General features: G+C 43.9%; 1 protein-coding gene across 1 annotated transcript in view; it reads left to right on the top strand.

The window, feature by feature from the left end:
• tmem63c (transmembrane protein 63C) overlaps positions 1-19,406 on the top strand; it is a gene marked incomplete at its 3' end in the record, with an annotated part of 85,575 nt that overhangs the window by 42,967 nt on the left and 23,202 nt on the right. Inside the window, exons 2-5 of the mRNA XM_083634058.1 lie at positions 2,039-2,264; positions 7,399-7,478; positions 14,760-14,847; positions 18,555-18,592. Coding sequence (XP_083490184.1) covers positions 2,055-2,264; positions 7,399-7,478; positions 14,760-14,847; positions 18,555-18,592 — 416 coding nt within the window. The 5' untranslated portion in view covers positions 2,039-2,054. The remainder of the gene's footprint in view (positions 1-2,038; positions 2,265-7,398; positions 7,479-14,759; positions 14,848-18,554; positions 18,593-19,406) is intronic.

Raw genomic sequence — 19,406 nt, 5'->3', positions numbered from 1 at the left:
GTTCCATAATGTGTGCCTGTTTGCCAGCTGGGAGGCCTTTAGCTTCCTCTATCGTTCTCCTCTTCTCTGCTGAAAGTTGGACAGCAGTGCGGTTGGCCGAGCTCGTAATGCAGTTTTACTGCTGCGAAGTGCACAGCGTCTCGACTGTGGCGCCCTCCATGCCATCACACTGACAACATCCCTGAATAGACTGTAGAATCTCCCTTTTTTCATCAGGTCTGAGAGTTGTTGATGTCTCTCAGTCAACTGGACTCACGGTAATTCAAGGCTTGGTCAGCGCTCTGTTGCTTGCTGCTCCATCTCCTCAGACTGTTTGTCCTGTGAGGAGCAGCTGGGAGTCAGGACTGTATTGATCAAGCAGGGAAGTGTGTGTGTGTGTGTGTGTGTGTGTGTGTGTGTGTGTGTGTGTGTGTGTGTGTGTGTGTGTGTGTGTGTGTGTGTGTGTGTGTGTGTGTGTGTGTGTGTGTGTGTGTGTGTGTGTGTGTGTGTGTGTGTGTGTGTGTGTGTGTGGACAGATGGCTCAGGCCTTGACTGTGGGGCCATGGCGGTGTGAATGATAGCTTAATATCTGGTGCATGCTCCTCCAGACATAGGGGGAAATCCAGAGACCATGGTGGCAGCAAGCCCCCAATCCTCCACAAGCTGTTCAAACTTGCAGCTGAGTACCGTTCAAATATAAAGGCCACACCCCCTGATGAATAGGCCTATGTTTCTCTCCCAGAAATGGACTGATGAACATCTTCTTGTCACATATAGCAGCTTTTGAAGGCCCCTCTATCTGCCTCCCACTCAGGTCACATGACATGTCCACTTCCACCTGTCAGATACAGCAGCAGATACAGATCAACGGCTGCTAATGGCCTGTGATGGCCATTAGTCTGACCTTTCCAAAAGCCCATGATAGTTGCACTTAGAGTGAGTGGGAAGGAGACGCTCACACCGATAAAGCTGACTGTCTGTCAACAATGCCAACTTGCATGTGAACAGAACACGGGTCATTTGATCCCAATAGCAAGCACTATTTACACTGAGGCAGTGTTTATTACCAAAACCATGCGCTCATTTGCCACGTCTCATTAAAATGCACAAACGTGTACTTTATTGTTCTCAATCTGTGTAAACAGGCTTGTATAGGCGAGAGTGCATTAACATGACTAGTGCTATGCCTGCCTGCCTGCCTGGCAGCAAGTGACACGAGTAAAGCTTAAATCTCATCTAAACAAATAAGAGAAGGGATTATTGCAGTATTGCAGTATTGGTTTCCACTGAACCCATTGTCACGACAATATGAATAGTTTCAGTGTGCGTAAAGCCCAAGGATGCCACCCCACCGGCACCTGAAACCATTGATGGGTTGTCTTCCTAAAACAAATCACAAAAGGACGTCATGCTATTGCTTTGATCTCACACAGCAACTAGTCATATTGAAATCCAAAGAGACATTTTGCTGGGTGTTTTCAGTACAGCAGTGAATGTTGTATCCATAGACTATAAATAAATGGACGTAGCCACCATCATATCACCCATTGGTTTGTGGAGTGGACTCCCATTTATCCTGGAGTTTGCCATTTTGACCGTTGCCATCTTGTTGTTGTTGTTGTTGTTGTTGTTGTTGTTGTTGTTGTTGTTGTTGTTAGCCAGATAGAACAGGGGTCTCCCACCCAGCTGCAGCGCCGCCTACTACTGAATTGGTCGGTGATCGGTGAGCTGCGCGATCACTGGACCATAACCTACATGCTGTATTGAAGGAGACTTGAAGCTAGCGATTGAGACCATAAACTCATTAAGAAAGTGTTTACTGAGGTAATAAATCAAGTGAGAAGTAGGGTCATTTTCCCATAGATTTCCATACAATCTGACTTCTTTTTGCACCCAGTGGAGTCGCCCCTTGCTGGCCATTAGAAAGAATGCAGGTTAAAGGCACACATTGGCTTCATTTTACAGCGGTGGAGGTTGCCCCTTGGTTGTATCATAAGAATCTCTGACTCGCTTTGTTTTGGTCTCTTAATGGTGCATCTCTCTGACTCTCTCCATTCAGGTATGGTGCAGCGCTGATGGCGGACTCTGAGCTGTTTGTGACGAGAGCACCCCCTATGGATGGGAGGGACATGGAGCTGGATGTCCTGGGCTTCCTGGACTCCTTTGGGGAGGAGAACAGCACGGCGGAGAGATGCTACCGCTCCCACTCCCGCAGCAGCGTCCTGCAGGGCCTGCCGTTTGGAGGGGTGCCCACTGTCCTCGCCATCAACGTGGTCCTCTGGATGGTACTTCAGTTACGCCACACACACACACACCAGTGTTGTAGTCCAGTCAGAGTCCTGGACACATTTTCAGGGCTTGTAACTCGACTTGGACTTCACTTGAGCACTGATGACTTGGACTTGGACTTGGATTCAAGCATTCATGCATTGGACTCGGAAGTTGGAGACGAGGACTCGGACTTGTTAATTGATAAAGACTGTTTTTTTTATTTTTTATTTTTGTAATAGGCCCTAATAATTTGGCATAAGATATTGATAGCTATATTCATCATCATCATCATCATCACTTTATTGTCAGACACAAGGTCCATTAAAAAACACACACAATACATATAAAACAGGTAACAACACAATAAGAGCACCTAACATTTCTACAGTAAGGCACTGTACCAGTGTTTCCAGATGGAAGACATGTATCTAGTGTCACTGAGATTGGGTTGAGAGAGCAACATAATGAGCATATTCTGAGACATATTCAGACGACAGATAAACCTATACATCAGGTTTCTCAACAGGGCATGAAAGGTGCTCACTCCTGCTCCACAAAACATTTCACTGGCGCTACTACACCTTGGCTTCCTAAGAAGGATCCTCAGGCAGTCATTATAAGCAACCTGGAGCTTTTTAATGCTAGCCTGCTTATACTTGACCCACAGGGGGGCAGTATACAGAGGAGTACAGTAGGCTCTAAACAGGTTAACCTTTACAGCATCTGAGCAAAAATAAAACTTCTTCCTCAGCATGTTAGCTTGAGCATACAGTACACGCTTCTGTCTGTACATGTCATCATCATCACTCATTTGATCAGTTATAATATGACCCAAATATTTAGTTCGACAGCAAACTGCCAGCACCTGCCCAGACAAATAAAAAGAAGGAAAGGAGAGATCCTTATCATCTCTTGTTCTGCAGATCATAGTGACACTCTTTTTAGCATTATATTTCACATCAAAATGACCTCCATAGTCAGAACAGATATTCAGCAACTGTTGGAAACCAGTACTGCTTGGAGACAGGATAACCAAATCATCGGCATACATAAAGTGATTTACAGTGGTGTTACCAATCACATATCCCGTTCGGCAGCTGCTGAGCTGTACAGAGAGTTCATTCATATATAAATTGAACAGGGCGGGGGAAAGAAGCCCCCCCTAACGGACGCCATTGCCGACACCAAAAGGAGCAGAGACCGTATTACCCCACCTTACCTGCATGGTCTGGTTAGCATACCAGAATGCCAGGATTCTAATAATGCTATCAGGCACGCCCCTCTCCCTCAGTTTTAAAAATAGTTTCTGGTGGTTGACTCGGTCGAATGCCTTAGAGGCATCAATAAACCCCACTAAAACAGAGGAATGCTTACCTTTATACATATCAATAACCTCTTTTAATGCATAAATACAGAGGTCAGTGCCATGCTTGGCTTTGAATCCAAATTGATTGTCAGACGTGACTAAAAAGGAACTTAAATGATCTAATAAAATTCTCTCTAAAACTTTAGAAAGTACACTGGCCAGTGCAATAGGTCGGTAATTGTCCACACTCCCCACCTTACCTGCCTTGTCCTTGATGACTGGCACCAAAGTGACTGACAACAAGGAGTCCGGCAGCAGCCCATGTGTCATGAGGCCTGTAAAACAGATGGAGAGCAGGACAGCCACCCTGGGGCTCGCATGTTTAAGATGCTCTGCCGAGATATTATCTTGGCCGCTGGCTTTGTTATCGGCCAGCTGAGTTATAGCTTGAAGCACCTCGTTAACTGTAAAACCAACAGCCTCACTGTTAGGGATGCTGCTCACTGGCAACGGGTCACTTTTTACACAGTTAAACACAGCAGAATAATGCTGCCTCCACAGCTCAGCTATGTCAGCAGCACCAGAGACTCCCTCAATCGTGCCAGGTAGCAGTGTACTGCCTCGATTCAAGGCCTTCACCTCATTCCAGAAGCCAGTGACATTGCAGCTAAGGAGCTTCTCAGCCATTGAGTCTGCTCTCATGAGTTGTTCATGTTTGGTTATATACTGAATAGCAGCTTTGTATCTGGCATGGGTGTTCTTTCTGTGGTCCAGAGCAGGACCCTGCCTGGGCCTGCCTGCCGTTACCCATTGACTAAAGGCCTCCCTAGCTGCAGCAAAATGGGGGGCTACATGTTTATTCCAACCTGGCTTACCTGGCTTACCTGTTTTACAATTAGAATAAGTGATGTAGGGGCTACTGGCCTCACACAATGTTCCAACAATGGCATCATACATAGTACAGAGATCATGGTGGTGAGCTGTATCTTTACAGTTAACATCAGAGCACAGGATAGCATCATAGGGTAACAACACCTGATTCAAAAGAGCCTCCGTTTTCCCATAATAAAATAGCACATCCTCACCTATATTGATGACACTGTGTCATTATTCAATTTTGTGCAAGGGCAGGCACCTGTGTTCCACCTACTGTACATGTGGATTCACACTCATGCTCAGTAGGCTAACTCTGAACTTGGACTCACGTAATGGGAACTTGACTCTGACTCGACTCGGACTCTTCTTTGGTAGTCTTGCGTGGTCAGCCCAACCCCTTCCAGCGACAAAGGGTCTGAATCACAAGTCAGCATTTCCAGGTTTTGACATCAGAAATCCTGTGGCGAAATCTGATTGGCTGGGCTTTTACGGAAGTCCGGCTCTCTGCGTGCATTGGTGCATCGTTCAAAATGTACCGCCCCATGAGTTGCGTCAAGCCGCCCATGGTTGGTCAATTCATATGTCTGTCACGCATTTTGTTTTGGTCGACTCTTAGGCAGGGGGGGTCCTTAACCACTTTTCAAGAGTAGTGCACGGCTACTACGAGACTACTTCTCTGGTGACTTGGATTCAGACTCGAACACTGGGGACTCGAGACTCGACTTGGACTTGAGATATAGTGACTTGCCTACAACACACACACACACACACACACACACACACACACACTTCACAGTTCACACCGTCAGAAAGGCTAAACCGAGTTCAGTTGATGTCTGTTTTGAATTTTAGAATTGAAACATATCTGCTTTCAAAATGTCCCTCGATCAATTTTCCTAGATTCATTTTCTGTACAAACTAGTGTTGTTAAGACTTTCTACATTACAAAAGGAAATGCTACTACAGTATAACTACATTTATCCTCTTCACTTGGCAGCTGGTTGACCTTCTTTCAGACCCCCAAAATCCACTGGCTTGTTTAGTGTTGAAATGCTTCATGTTAAATTCTTACTTGGATAATATTCATATATTTCAGAGGTTCAATATAAATTAATGACTTTTAACAACACAAATAGCATTGTTTATGCTTTACTACAATTGAGACATTTAGCGGATGTTCTCATCCAGAATGACTTACAATAAGTGCAACAGTAAAATAAGTGAACATTCCTCCAGATAGTTCAGAGTGCCATAATAAAAATAAAGTGCTGTAACATAAAATAAAAAAGTAAAGTAGACTCATGTTACAACCTGGCTCAGGGAAGTAACATAGAGGGAGTCAAAGTAAAAGTTAAAACAATGATTTATTGACTAAGGGAAAATAACTACATTAGACAACATCACAAACTAGCTACATCAAACCAAAAGAACAGGACAGTGCATAGGTGAGGAGGTAACAAGGGGGTTTGTTCATATATCATTCATAGCCTGATTTATATAACATTATTATTCTAAAAAACATGATGGAAATGTTTTTTTAATGACTGTTGACAGTATTTATAGAGCGATAAAAATAGATATCCAAAATTACAACATGAAAAATACAAGAATACACACAAGTACAAACACCATATTCTGTGTCATACAGTAGAAGTTATACATCACATTGCATGTTGCAACTAAAACAGTAACAGCCAAATGTTTAAACATCCCTTTTGTACACTCTGTTTACCAACATCATTTTGCTCCTGTCTTCCAGATAGTAAAAGCTCTCAGTTGTCAACTAGCTCAGTTCTGCTGTCAGGCCTTGTCAAGCTTGATCTCTGCATTGATGTCAGTCTCAATCTACCACCTGAGCCTCCACATTTTAATTGGCTCGTTTGATGGCTGCCTGGTTGTCATGACAACGCAGAGGGTTTAATGGCAAGACTGAGTCAAAGCATGCTGCCCCCCCCGGGTGGCGGGAGCACGCCTCTGCATCAATTCCATCATCATACAGAATCAATCATCTGTGGGACTTGGTGGAGAACGTGCCCACGCAACTAGAAATAAAATAAAAAACACATTAGGAAGGAGATGGACACAGAGAAAACGGAGAAAGAGTGGAGAGATTCTCATTTTTTACAAGAGGTTTTCGGATACGTCGTCACTTATCAGCCCTGACTGTCAAATGAAAGCAGAATCATTTTCGTCTCCCAAGTCTCGGTCAAGGTTGCCCTGATTACCTATGCATGGCTTGATTACCTATGCATGGATTGGGACCAGTAAACAAATGAATCATTCAACATTTCTGGCAGATTTCTCGCCATTAACATTGCTGTCATGATCCCCGCCTCCAAAATCCAATGTCTTCTAACCTCAATTGAGTAAATGATTTATGCTGTAGTTAATGTCAAACATTCATCAGTGCTTTCACTCCATTTGCACTTGGCAACATTCGTCCGTCATCGTCCAGTTACTGAGATCGTAAACCAAGCCTACTCAAAATGAATTCCTCTATTGTGTATTATAAGCAGTTTGGAGCAGTTTGCACTGCATTGTAGGAGAATAAAGCCTTTCAGATTGCTATTGACCAGACAGTACTCGGTCATTAGTGCACAGTGTGTCTTCGCGTGTGCATGCTGACCTGTCTGTTCGTTTACAAGACAACCACATACTAATGCAAAGAAAGAAGAATGCTGCTGGATTTGGACCCATCTAGTATGTGTGTACACTCCTTATGAGGAGGCAGAGGCCATCTGAAGGTGTGTCCATGCTGTGTCTGAAGGCCATGCTGCATTCACAGCATGCAATCTTTGAATCACCAAAGGTTTTGAGACACAATAGACAGCTGGCGAAGAAAGGGAGGTGTGTGTGTGTGTGTGTGTGTGTGTGTGTGTGTGTGTGTGTGTGTGTGGGTGTGTGCGCGTGCGCGTGTGTGTGCATGATGCCAGGTCTCTGTATTCAGGTGTTGTTTTGTGTTCCAGTTCTTGTTGCTGATCTTCTCCTGTCTGAGGAAGGCTGCGTGGGACTACGGCCGCCTGGCTCTGGTGATGGAGAATGACAGGTGGCTAACTTACACTGTAAACACACACACACAAACACAAACACAAACATAAACAAACAAACAAAATATGCATGCCCTCTTAGTCAAAATCAACATCCAAGATGGAGTAATAACCCTCATTGGACCTGCTCCTGAGCCTCCAGCTCCCTCTCCTGAGCATAAATGGTACTGCGTAATTGAATTACTGCATGGCTGTTGCCACTGCTTGTTGTTGTTGTAGTAACTGAACATTGGCAACGTGTTATTGGCGCCTTCAATTTCTTTGTGAGACTTCAAAAACGCTAATTTGTTCTTGCAGGCCAAACACTGAAACACACACAAACAGAAACACATGTACACACGCAAACACAAACACAAACACTGAAACACAAATGGCACAGACAGCAGTTTGGATGGAATAATGTCCCCACTCTTTTCAGAAACCTGTTCAGGTTTCACAACAAATCAAGCTCCACTCAGCGGGCTGCTTGAGTCTGCAGTGGTTTACTTCTGCCTGACCTGAAGCCCCTCTCCAGTGGGAGTGCAGGCTTGATTAGTTCTGCCTGACCAGCAGTGGCTCCATAGCACCTCCAGGACAAGCATCTGTGTGTTTTGCCAAGCGGGCACCGCTCATGCTAATTCAATTACGCAGCTTAATTTGACGTGCTGTCGATTTGTCAGGGACGCGGCCCACAGAGAAATATCCACAAACTCAATCATCACACTGACCTTATTGGATCGAGAAGCTCAGCCCACACCTTTTTATTTCTCCTGGATATAGAATTAACCCCTGACACACACACACACACACACACACACACACACACACACACACACACGCACGCACACACACACGCACGCACGCACCTACACACACACACACACACACACACACACACACACACGCACACGCACGCACCTACACACACACACACACACACACACACACACACACACACACACCCACACACACACACTTTCTCTGACATTGTAATTGATTTCAGATAAATGCTCAGACTGTCTGCAGGAGTGACATCTGACTGTTGTGTTGGTTGCGGTCTCATAGGATGAACTAATATAGTGACGTCTGACTGTTGTCTTGGTTGCGGTCTCATATACTGTAGGATGAGCTCATATAGTGACGTCTGACTGTTGTCTTGGTTGCGGTCTCATATAGGATGAGCTCATATAGTGATGTCTGACTGTTGTGTTGGTTGCGGTCTCATAGGATGAACTAATATAGTGACGTCTGACTGTTGTCTTGGTTGCGGTCTCATATACTGTAGGATGAGCTCATATAGTGACGTCTGACTGTTGTCTTGGTTGCGGTCTCATACAGTATAGGATGAGATCATATAGTGACGTCTGACTGTTGTGTTGGTTGCGGTCTCATACAGGATGAGCTCATATAGTGACGTCTGACTGTTGTCTTGGTTGCGGTCTCATATAGGATGAGCTCATATAGTGACGTCTGACTGTTGTCTTGGTTGTGATCTCATATAGGATGAGCTCATATAGTGACGTCTGACTGTTGTCTTGGTTGCGGTCTCATATATGATGAGCTCATATAGTGACGTCTGACTGTTGTCTTGGTTGCGGTCTCATACAGGATGAGCTCATATAGTGACGTCTGACTGTTGTCTTGGTTGCGGTCTCATATAGGATGAGCTCATATAGTGACGTCTGACTGTTGTCTTGGTTGCGGTCTCATATAGGATGAGCTCATATAGTGACGTCTGACTGTTGTCTTGGTTGCGGTCTCATACAGTATAGGATGAGATCATATAGTGACGTCTGACTGTTGTCTTGGTTGTGATCTCATATAGGATGAGCTCATATAGTGACGTCTGACTGTTGTCTTGGTTGCGGTCTCATATAGGATGAGCTCATATAGTGACGTCTGACTGTTGTCTTGGTTGTGATCTCATATAGGATGAGCTCATATAGTGACGTCTGACTGTTGTCTTGGTTGCGGTCTCATACAGGATGAGCTCATATAGTGACGTCTGACTGTTGTCTTGGTTGCGGTCTCATATAGGATGAGCTCATATAGTGACGTCTGACTGTTGTCTTGGTTGCGGTCTCATATAGGATGATCTCATATAGTGAGTGATTTGTGACTGTTGTCTTGGTTGCGGTCTCATATATGATGAGCTCATAAAGTGACATCTGACTGTTGTCTTGGTTGCGGTCTCATATAGGATGAGCTCATATAGTGACGTCTGACTGTTGTCTTGGTTGCGGTCTCATATAGGATGAGCTCATATAGTGACGTCTGACTGTTGTCTTGGTTGCGGTCTCATATATGATGAGCTCATATAGTGACGTCTGACTGTTGTCTTGGTTGCGATCTCATATAGGATGAGCTCATAAAGTGACGTCTGACTGTTGTCTTGGTTGCGTTCTCATATAGGATGAGCTCATATAGTGACGTCTGACTGTTGTCTTGGTTGCGGTCTCATATAGGATGAGCTCATATAGTGACGTCTGACTGTTGTCTTGGTTGCGGTCTCATATATGATGAGCTCATATAGTGACGTCTGACTGTTGTCTTGGTTGCGGTCTCATATAGGATGAGCTCATATAGTGACGTCTGACTGTTGTCTTGGTTGCGGTCTCATATAGGATGAGCTCATATAGTGACGTCTGACTGTTGTCTTGGTTGCGATCTCATATAGGATGAGCTCATATAGTGACGTCTGACTGTTGTCGTGGTTGCGATCTCATATAGGATGAGCTCATAAAGTGACGTCTGACTGTTGTCTTGGTTGCGTTCTCATATAGGATGAGCTCATATAGTGACGTCTGACTGTTGTGTTGGTTGCGGTCTCATATAGGATGAGCTCATATAGTGACGTCTGACTGTTGTCTTGGTTGCGGTCTCATATAGGATGAGCTCATATAGTGACGTCTGACTGTTGTCTTGGTTGCGATCTCATATAGGATGAGCTCATATAGTGACGTCTGACTGTTGTCTTGGTTGCGGTCTCATATAGGATGAGCTCATATAGTGACGTCTGACTGTTGTCTTGGTTGCGGTCTCATATAGGATGAGCTCATATAGTGACGTCTGACTGTTGTCTTGGTTGCGTTCTCATATAGGATGAGCTCATATAGTGACGTCTGACTGTTGTCTTGGTTGCGTTCTCATATAGGATGAGCTCATATAGTGACGTCTGACTGTTGTGTTGGTTGCGGTCTCATATAGGATGAACTAATATAGTGACGTCTGACTGTTGTCTTGGTTGCGGTCTCATATAGGATGAGCTCATATAGTGACGTCTGACTGTTGTCTTGGTTGCGGTCTCATACAGGATGAGCTCATAAAGTGACGTCTGACTGTTGTCTTGGTTGCGGTCTCATATAGGATGAGCTCATATAGTGACGTCTGACTGTTGTCTTGGTTGCGGTCTCATATAGGATGAGCTCATATAGTGACGTCTGACTGTTGTCTTGGTTGCGATCTCATATAGGATGAGCTCATATAGTGACGTCTGACTGTTGTCTTGGTTGCGATCTCATATAGGATGAGCTCATAAAGTGACGTCTGACTGTTGTCTTGGTTGCGTTCTCATATAGGATGAGCTCATATAGTGACGTCTGACTGTTGTCTTGGTTGCGGTCTCATATAGGATGAGCTCATATAGTGACGTCTGACTGTTGTCTTGGTTGCGATCTCATATAGGATGAGCTCATATAGTGACGTCTGACTGTTGTCTTGGTTGCGATCTCATATAGGATGAGCTCATATAGTGACGTCTGACTGTTGTCTTGGTTGCGATCTCATATAGGATGAGCTCATATAGTGACGTCTGACTGTTGTCTTGGTTGCGGTCTCATATATGATGAGCTCATATAGTGACGTCTGACTGTTGTCTTGGTTGCGTTCTCATATAGGATGAGCTCATATAGTGACGTCTGACTGTTGTCTTGGTTGCGGTCTCATATAGGATGAGCTCATATAGTGACGTCTGACTGTTGTCTTGGTTGCGGTCTCATATAGGATGAGCTCATATAGTGACGTCTGACTGTTGTCTTGGTTGCGGTCTCATATAGGATGAGCTCATATAGTGACGTCTGACTGTTGTCTTGGTTGCGGTCTCATATATGATGAGCTCATATAGTGACGTCTGACTGTTGTCTTGGTTGCGGTCTCATATAGGATGAGCTCATATAGTGACGTCTGACTGTTGTCTTGGTTGCGGTCTCATATAGGATGAGCTCATATAGTGACGTCTGACTGTTGTCTTGGTTGCGATCTCATATAGGATGAGCTCATATAGTGACGTCTGACTGTTGTCGTGGTTGCGATCTCATATAGGATGAGCTCATAAAGTGACGTCTGACTGTTGTCTTGGTTGCGTTCTCATATAGGATGAGCTCATATAGTGACGTCTGACTGTTGTGTTGGTTGCGGTCTCATATAGGATGAGCTCATATAGTGACGTCTGACTGTTGTCTTGGTTGCGGTCTCATATAGGATGAGCTCATATAGTGACGTCTGACTGTTGTCTTGGTTGCGATCTCATATAGGATGAGCTCATATAGTGACGTCTGACTGTTGTCTTGGTTGCGGTCTCATATAGGATGAGCTCATATAGTGACGTCTGACTGTTGTCTTGGTTGCGGTCTCATATAGGATGAGCTCATATAGTGACGTCTGACTGTTGTCTTGGTTGCGGTCTCATATAGGATGAGCTCATATAGTGACGTCTGACTGTTGTCTTGGTTGCGTTCTCATACAGGATGAGCTCATATAGTGATGTCTGACTGTTGTCTTGGTTGCGTTCTCATATAGGATGAGCTCATATAGTGACGTCTGACTGTTGTCTTGGTTGCGTTCTCATATAGGATGAGCTCATATAGTGACGTCTGACTGTTGTGTTGGTTGCGGTCTCATATAGGATGAACTAATATAGTGACGTCTGACTGTTGTCTTGGTTGCGGTCTCATACAGGATGAGCTCATATAGTGACGTCTGACTGTTGTCTTGGTTGCGGTCTCATATAGGATGAGCTCATATAGTGACGTCTGACTGTTGTCTTGGTTGCGGTCTCATATAGGATGATCTCATATAGTGAGTGATTTGTGACTGTTGTCTTGGTTGCGGTCTCATATATGATGAGCTCATAAAGTGACATCTGACTGTTGTCTTGGTTGCGGTCTCATATAGGATGAGCTCATATAGTGACGTCTGACTGTTGTCTTGGTTGCGGTCTCATATAGGATGAGCTCATATAGTGACGTCTGACTGTTGTCTTGGTTGCGGTCTCATATATGATGAGCTCATATAGTGACGTCTGACTGTTGTCTTGGTTGCGATCTCATATAGGATGAGCTCATAAAGTGACGTCTGACTGTTGTCTTGGTTGCGTTCTCATATAGGATGAGCTCATATAGTGACGTCTGACTGTTGTCTTGGTTGCGGTCTCATATAGGATGAGCTCATATAGTGACGTCTGACTGTTGTCTTGGTTGCGGTCTCATATATGATGAGCTCATATAGTGACGTCTGACTGTTGTCTTGGTTGCGGTCTCATATAGGATGAGCTCATATAGTGACGTCTGACTGTTGTCTTGGTTGCGGTCTCATATAGGATGAGCTCATATAGTGACGTCTGACTGTTGTCTTGGTTGCGATCTCATATAGGATGAGCTCATATAGTGACGTCTGACTGTTGTCTTGGTTGCGGTCTCATATAGGATGAGCTCATATAGTGACGTCTGACTGTTGTCTTGGTTGCGGTCTCATATATGATGAGCTCATATAGTGACGTCTGACTGTTGTCTTGGTTGCGGTCTCATATAGGATGAGCTCATATAGTGACGTCTGACTGTTGTCTTGGTTGCGGTCTCATATAGGATGAGCTCATATAGTGACGTCTGACTGTTGTCTTGGTTGCGATCTCATATAGGATGAGCTCATATAGTGACGTCTGACTGTTGTCGTGGTTGCGATCTCATATAGGATGAGCTCATAAAGTGACGTCTGACTGTTGTCTTGGTTGCGTTCTCATATAGGATGAGCTCATATAGTGACGTCTGACTGTTGTGTTGGTTGCGGTCTCATATAGGATGAGCTCATATAGTGACGTCTGACTGTTGTCTTGGTTGCGGTCTCATATAGGATGAGCTCATATAGTGACGTCTGACTGTTGTCTTGGTTGCGATCTCATATAGGATGAGCTCATATAGTGACGTCTGACTGTTGTCTTGGTTGCGGTCTCATATAGGATGAGCTCATATAGTGACGTCTGACTGTTGTCTTGGTTGCGGTCTCATATAGGATGAGCTCATATAGTGACGTCTGACTGTTGTCTTGGTTGCGTTCTCATATAGGATGAGCTCATATAGTGACGTCTGACTGTTGTCTTGGTTGCGGTCTCATATAGGATGAGCTCATATAGTGACGTCTGACTGTTGTCTTGGTTGCGATCTCATATAGGATGAGCTCATATAGTGACGTCTGACTGTTGTCTTGGTTGCGATCTCATATAGGATGAGCTCATAAAGTGACGTCTGACTGTTGTCTTGGTTGCGTTCTCATATAGGATGAGCTCATATAGTGACGTCTGACTGTTGTCTTGGTTGCGGTCTCATATAGGATGAGCTCATATAGTGACGTCTGACTGTTGTCTTGGTTGCGATCTCATATAGGATGAGCTCATATAGTGACGTCTGACTGTTGTCTTGGTTGCGATCTCATATAGGATGAGCTCATATAGTGACGTCTGACTGTTGTCTTGGTTGCGATCTCATATAGGATGAGCTCATATAGTGACGTCTGACTGTTGTCTTGGTTGCGGTCTCATATATGATGAGCTCATATAGTGACGTCTGACTGTTGTCTTGGTTGCGTTCTCATATAGGATGAGCTCATATAGTGACGTCTGACTGTTGTCTTGGTTGCGGTCTCATATAGGATGAGCTCATATAGTGACGTCTGACTGTTGTCTTGGTTGCGGTCTCATATAGGATGAGCTCATATAGTGACGTCTGACTGTTGTCTTGGTTGCGATCTCATATAGGATGAGCTCATATAGTGACGTCTGACTGTTGTCTTGGTTGCGGTCTCATATATGATGAGCTCATATAGTGACGTCTGACTGTTGTCTTGGTTGCGTTCTCATATAGGATGAGCTCATATAGTGACGTCTGACTGTTGTCTTGGTTGCGGTCTCATATAGGATGAGCTCATATAGTGACGTCTGACTGTTGTCTTGGTTGCGGTCTCATATAGGATGAGCTCATATAGTGCCACACTTATCCTATGTCTTTCTTTTCATTGTCTGCCCATTTCAGTCTCACCTCCCTGTTTTATGGAGAGCCAAGCGAGAAAGAGAAGTCTCCCTCAGAGTCCAGCCCCTCTGACTCAGAGACAAAGGACATGGTAAATATTGCAGCTCCAACAACCCCCCCAACATATTTTATTGGCTTTTTCAGAACATACAACACAGCCACACTACAATAGAAAGAAAAAGACAAACAGTGATGATGATGATGATGATGTTGATGATGAAGAGAGAAAAAAGGTTAACAGAGAAGCAGTTGCAAAGTGTTAAAGCCCAAGTCATGTCATTGTGTACAAATATGACAAATATATATAATATGTGACAAATATATGATACTAAATAAATGTGACTTACTCCATTTGGAGTTACATTTAGGAAGATGGGGGGGGGGGGGTTAAAGCTTAGCTCTATTTGTGAATTGTGAATCTCAATTTCTCAAGTTTGAGATGCTGCATCACTTCCCTCATCCACTGAGTCTGGTTCTTCCAGCAGAGGAGAATACATGCTAACAGAGTAACACATTTTGTTATTTGGAGTTTAGTTCCTTTTGGATTACTATTGTTCTCTCCTACTATGCCAAAAATAGCTATCATAGCTGAATGAGCATTTTGAAAATGTCTGACAGTGTTTGGAAGATTGAGCTCCATTAAGTGGATATATTAGGACAGTGCCAAAATGAGTGTGCTAGAGAGGCAGGGAAGACTTTACATCCGTCACATGAAGAATCTACATCTGTCACATGAAGACTTTACATCTGTCACATGAAGAATCTACATCTGTCACATGAAGACTTTACATCCGTCACATGAAGAATCTACATCTGTCACATGAAGACTTTACATCTGTCACATGAAGAATCTACATCTGTCACATGAAGACTTTACATCTGTCACATGAAGAATCTACATCTGTCACATGAAGACTTTACATCTGTCACATGAAGAATCTACATCTGTCACATGAAGACTTTACATCTGTCACATGAAGACTTTACATCTGTCACATGAAGACTTTACATCTGTCACATGAAGAATCTACATCTGTCACATGAAGAATCTACATCTGTCACATGAAGAATCTACATCTGTCACATGAAGAATCTACATCTGTCACATGAAGACTTTACATCTGTCACATGAAGAATCTACATCTGTCACATGAAGAATCTACATCTGTCACATGAAGACTTTACATCTGTCACATGAAGAATCTACATCTGTCACATGAAGACTTTACATCTGTCACATGAAGAATCTACATCTGTCACATGAAGAATCTACATCTGTCACATGAAGACTTTACATCTGTCACATGAAGAATCTACATCTGGGAACATTTTAGACAGTTTCACTTTAGAGAGAAATGAAGGCCATGCAGCACTTTGAATTAAATGAGTTAAGTAGTTCTTAACATTAATAACATCATTCAGTACCACATTAATTGTGAGATATTAGTATAATTACGTTAAACAAAATAAACCACCACAGAGAAATTTGGCAGCCTCTATGAGTGAGTACACTGCATTTTACACTGTTACACTCGAGTTTGGCGGCGAATCTACTGAATCGCTTTACGGCACAAAATAGCGTGAAGGTGCTGTTTTTCCAGCACAAACAAGAGAAAGCAACAAAGAGAGAGAAAACTTTCAGATGGTGGGGCAAGTAAGTACAGTAGACACATATCACACTGATGCAGAGCAGACATGTGCTTAAGTCAGTGGTTCTCAAATTGCTTCACATGAGGGACCCCTAAACTGACAAGATTAGACCACGGACCCCCATTTGATAGGATTTTGTCCCACGGTCCCCCATATGATAATAAGATTGGTGCTTTTAGATGTTTTATTACAGAAAGGGTATAAAACCCATGACCAAAATAGTCATTGTGTCTTACTTACGAATGGAATTACAGCGAAAATAAATAACCCCGCTTTTGGCTGGGGACCCCCTGGAACCCCCTCAAGGACCCCTGGGGGTCCTCGGACCCCCATTTGAGAACCACTGGCTTAAGTAACTACAGTAGACACATATCACACTGATGCAGAGCAGACATGTGCTTAAGTAACTACAGTAGACACATATCACACTGATGCAGAGCAGACATGTGCTTAAGTAACTACAGTAGACACATATCACACTGATGTAGAGCAGACATGTGCTTAAGTAAGTACAGTAGACACATATCACACTGATGCAGAGCAGACATGTGCTTAAGTAAGTACAGTAGACACATATCACACTGATGCAGAGCAGACATGTGCTTAAGTAACTACAGTAGACACATATCACACTGATGCAGAGCAGACATGTGCTTAAGTAAGTACAGTAGACACATATCACACTGATGCAGAGCAGACATGTGTTTAAGTAACTACAGTAGACACATATCACACTGATGCAGAGCAGACATGTGCTTAAGTAACTACAGTAGACACATATCACACTGATGCAGAGCAGACATGTGCTTAAGTAACTACAGTAGACACATATCACACTGATGCAGAGCAGACATGTGCTTAAGTAACTACAGTAGACACATATCACACTGATGCAGAGCAGACATGTGCTTAAGTAACTACAGTAGACACATATCACACTGATGCAGAGCAGACATGTGCTTAAGTAACTACAGTAGACACATATCACACTGATGCAGAGCAGACATGTGCTTAAGTAAGTACAGTAGACACATATCACACTGATGCAGAGCAGACATGTGCTTAAGTAAGTACAGTAGACACATATCACACTGATGCAGAGCAGACATGTGCTTAAGTAACTACAGTATACACATATCACACTGATGCAGAGCAGACATGTGTTTAAGTAACTACAGTAGACACATATCACACTGATGCAGAGCAGACATGTGCTTAAGTAACTACAGTAGACACATATCACACTGATGCAGAGCAGACATGTGCTTAAGGGAAGGTCGGTGTGGGATAACAATTAGGGCTAATGAGAAACATAACCAGTAATACTGCAGGGGATGAAGTATTCATCATAGGTCTAGACTGAAAGAAAGCCTTTGATTTTATATCTTAGGAATATCTGTGGGAGGTTTTCAAAGCAAGGTTTTATTGATGTAATTAAGTTGTTACATGCTCAATCAACAGCTGCATATTAATGTGAATGGACTTTCAACTGAAAGACCTTTGGAAAAATTACTTACAACACGTTTATCTTCTTCAATAAAGTCAAAGAAAAGCATGCAGCAAGTGATACCAGGGCGAGGAGAAATTGAAAATGTGCTCTTAATTTTAATAAACACAAGCATTAAAATCACCACTGACAGGTAGAGTGCTCATTTCTTTACAAGTAATTATATGTCAAATATTAGCTTATCACAAATAATGTGATAATGGTACATTGATGCTTATATGCTGCTTGCAGCACATTGACAATACTGTCCAGCTGTGTGAGATGGCGCCATGTCAAACCCAGCCAGAGAAAGGTCTGGAACGTGACTCAGCTGAACTGTCTGTGACTCCATGGCACCTGTGTGCTAGAGTGAGTGATGTCACTCTCTTGGTGTTTATAACGGTGTAGCACAGAGAGTCAGACTACAGTCACCGCCTAATGCCTACACAAAGCTGAGGTTGCAGTAAAGAGGTTACTGCTTCAGGCTAGACCTATTAAAACAGCATCTCTTTGTCACTGTGAAGGCCTTGTTACTATGCAAAATGGGATGTGGGATGCATGCTAGCAGCCACATGCACTGTCCACGGGATTGCATACATATGTCATTTATTATCTTTAATACCCAATCCATTGAATGTTTTATGATTCTCCTCCTCTTCCAGGGCTTCTGCTCATGGCTCACATCACTTTACCATATGAAGTAAGTACACAAAGTGCTCGCCCATTTAATTGTTTGGCCCTTCCCCCGTCCTGACTGCCATCCTTTTATAGGTCATGTTGTCTTCAAAGCTGATGTCACCCTCGTATGTTGGCGCTCATGTTATATCCCATTAAGCAGCAAAAACAAAGCAGTCTGGGCTCGTCATGCGAGCGGTGGTGCCGTGGTTTCCCGTTGGATATTTGCACTTGCTGGAGTCTTGAGTGCGCTCAACAGATTTAGGCCTGTAAAAAGTGACTTCCTGTGTGTCCATGGTTTCCATAGTATTATGGTGGAGTTTGGGTGCTTCTGTTTTTAGCTCTCGTGCTACTGGCTCACCCTGGGATCCCTGGGAAAGTGCAAAGTCCCACCCTGTGAGTTCTCAATGTGTGGGCTGCCATGAGAGTGGCAAGCACCTCTCCTGTTTTTTTTTGTTCTATTTTATGAGACTGGGTTTCCTGAACCTCCCGCCTGGGCTGTCCTGGGCCACCGCAGCTCCTAGCACCAGAGCAGTCTGAGCCTCCCGCCTGGGCTGCCCTGGGCCTCCTGCCTGGGCTGCCCTGGGCCACCGCAGCTCCTAGCACCAGACCAGTGGTGGTGGCATGAGCTCTAGGCCCTTTTGTCCTGGCTGCACCTTCATCCTTATAATAGTTCTCCTATGAATACCATTATGTCTATATGTGTGGCCTTTTCCACCACCATCACCTCAAGAACACCATGATACCTCTCTGGTTTTGTCTGTGTTACAACCACCAGACAGTTTAGGATGCATGTATGGATTCTGCCAGTCTGGAGATGTATGAGAAGTCCTCCCTCC

Source organism: Poromitra crassiceps, assembly GCF_964638095.1.
Source record: "Poromitra crassiceps genome assembly, chromosome: 3".
NCBI lineage: Eukaryota > Metazoa > Chordata > Actinopteri > Beryciformes > Melamphaidae > Poromitra > Poromitra crassiceps.
Note: the sequence above shows the minus strand (reverse complement) of the source record. Positions and strands in the feature narration are given on the sequence as shown.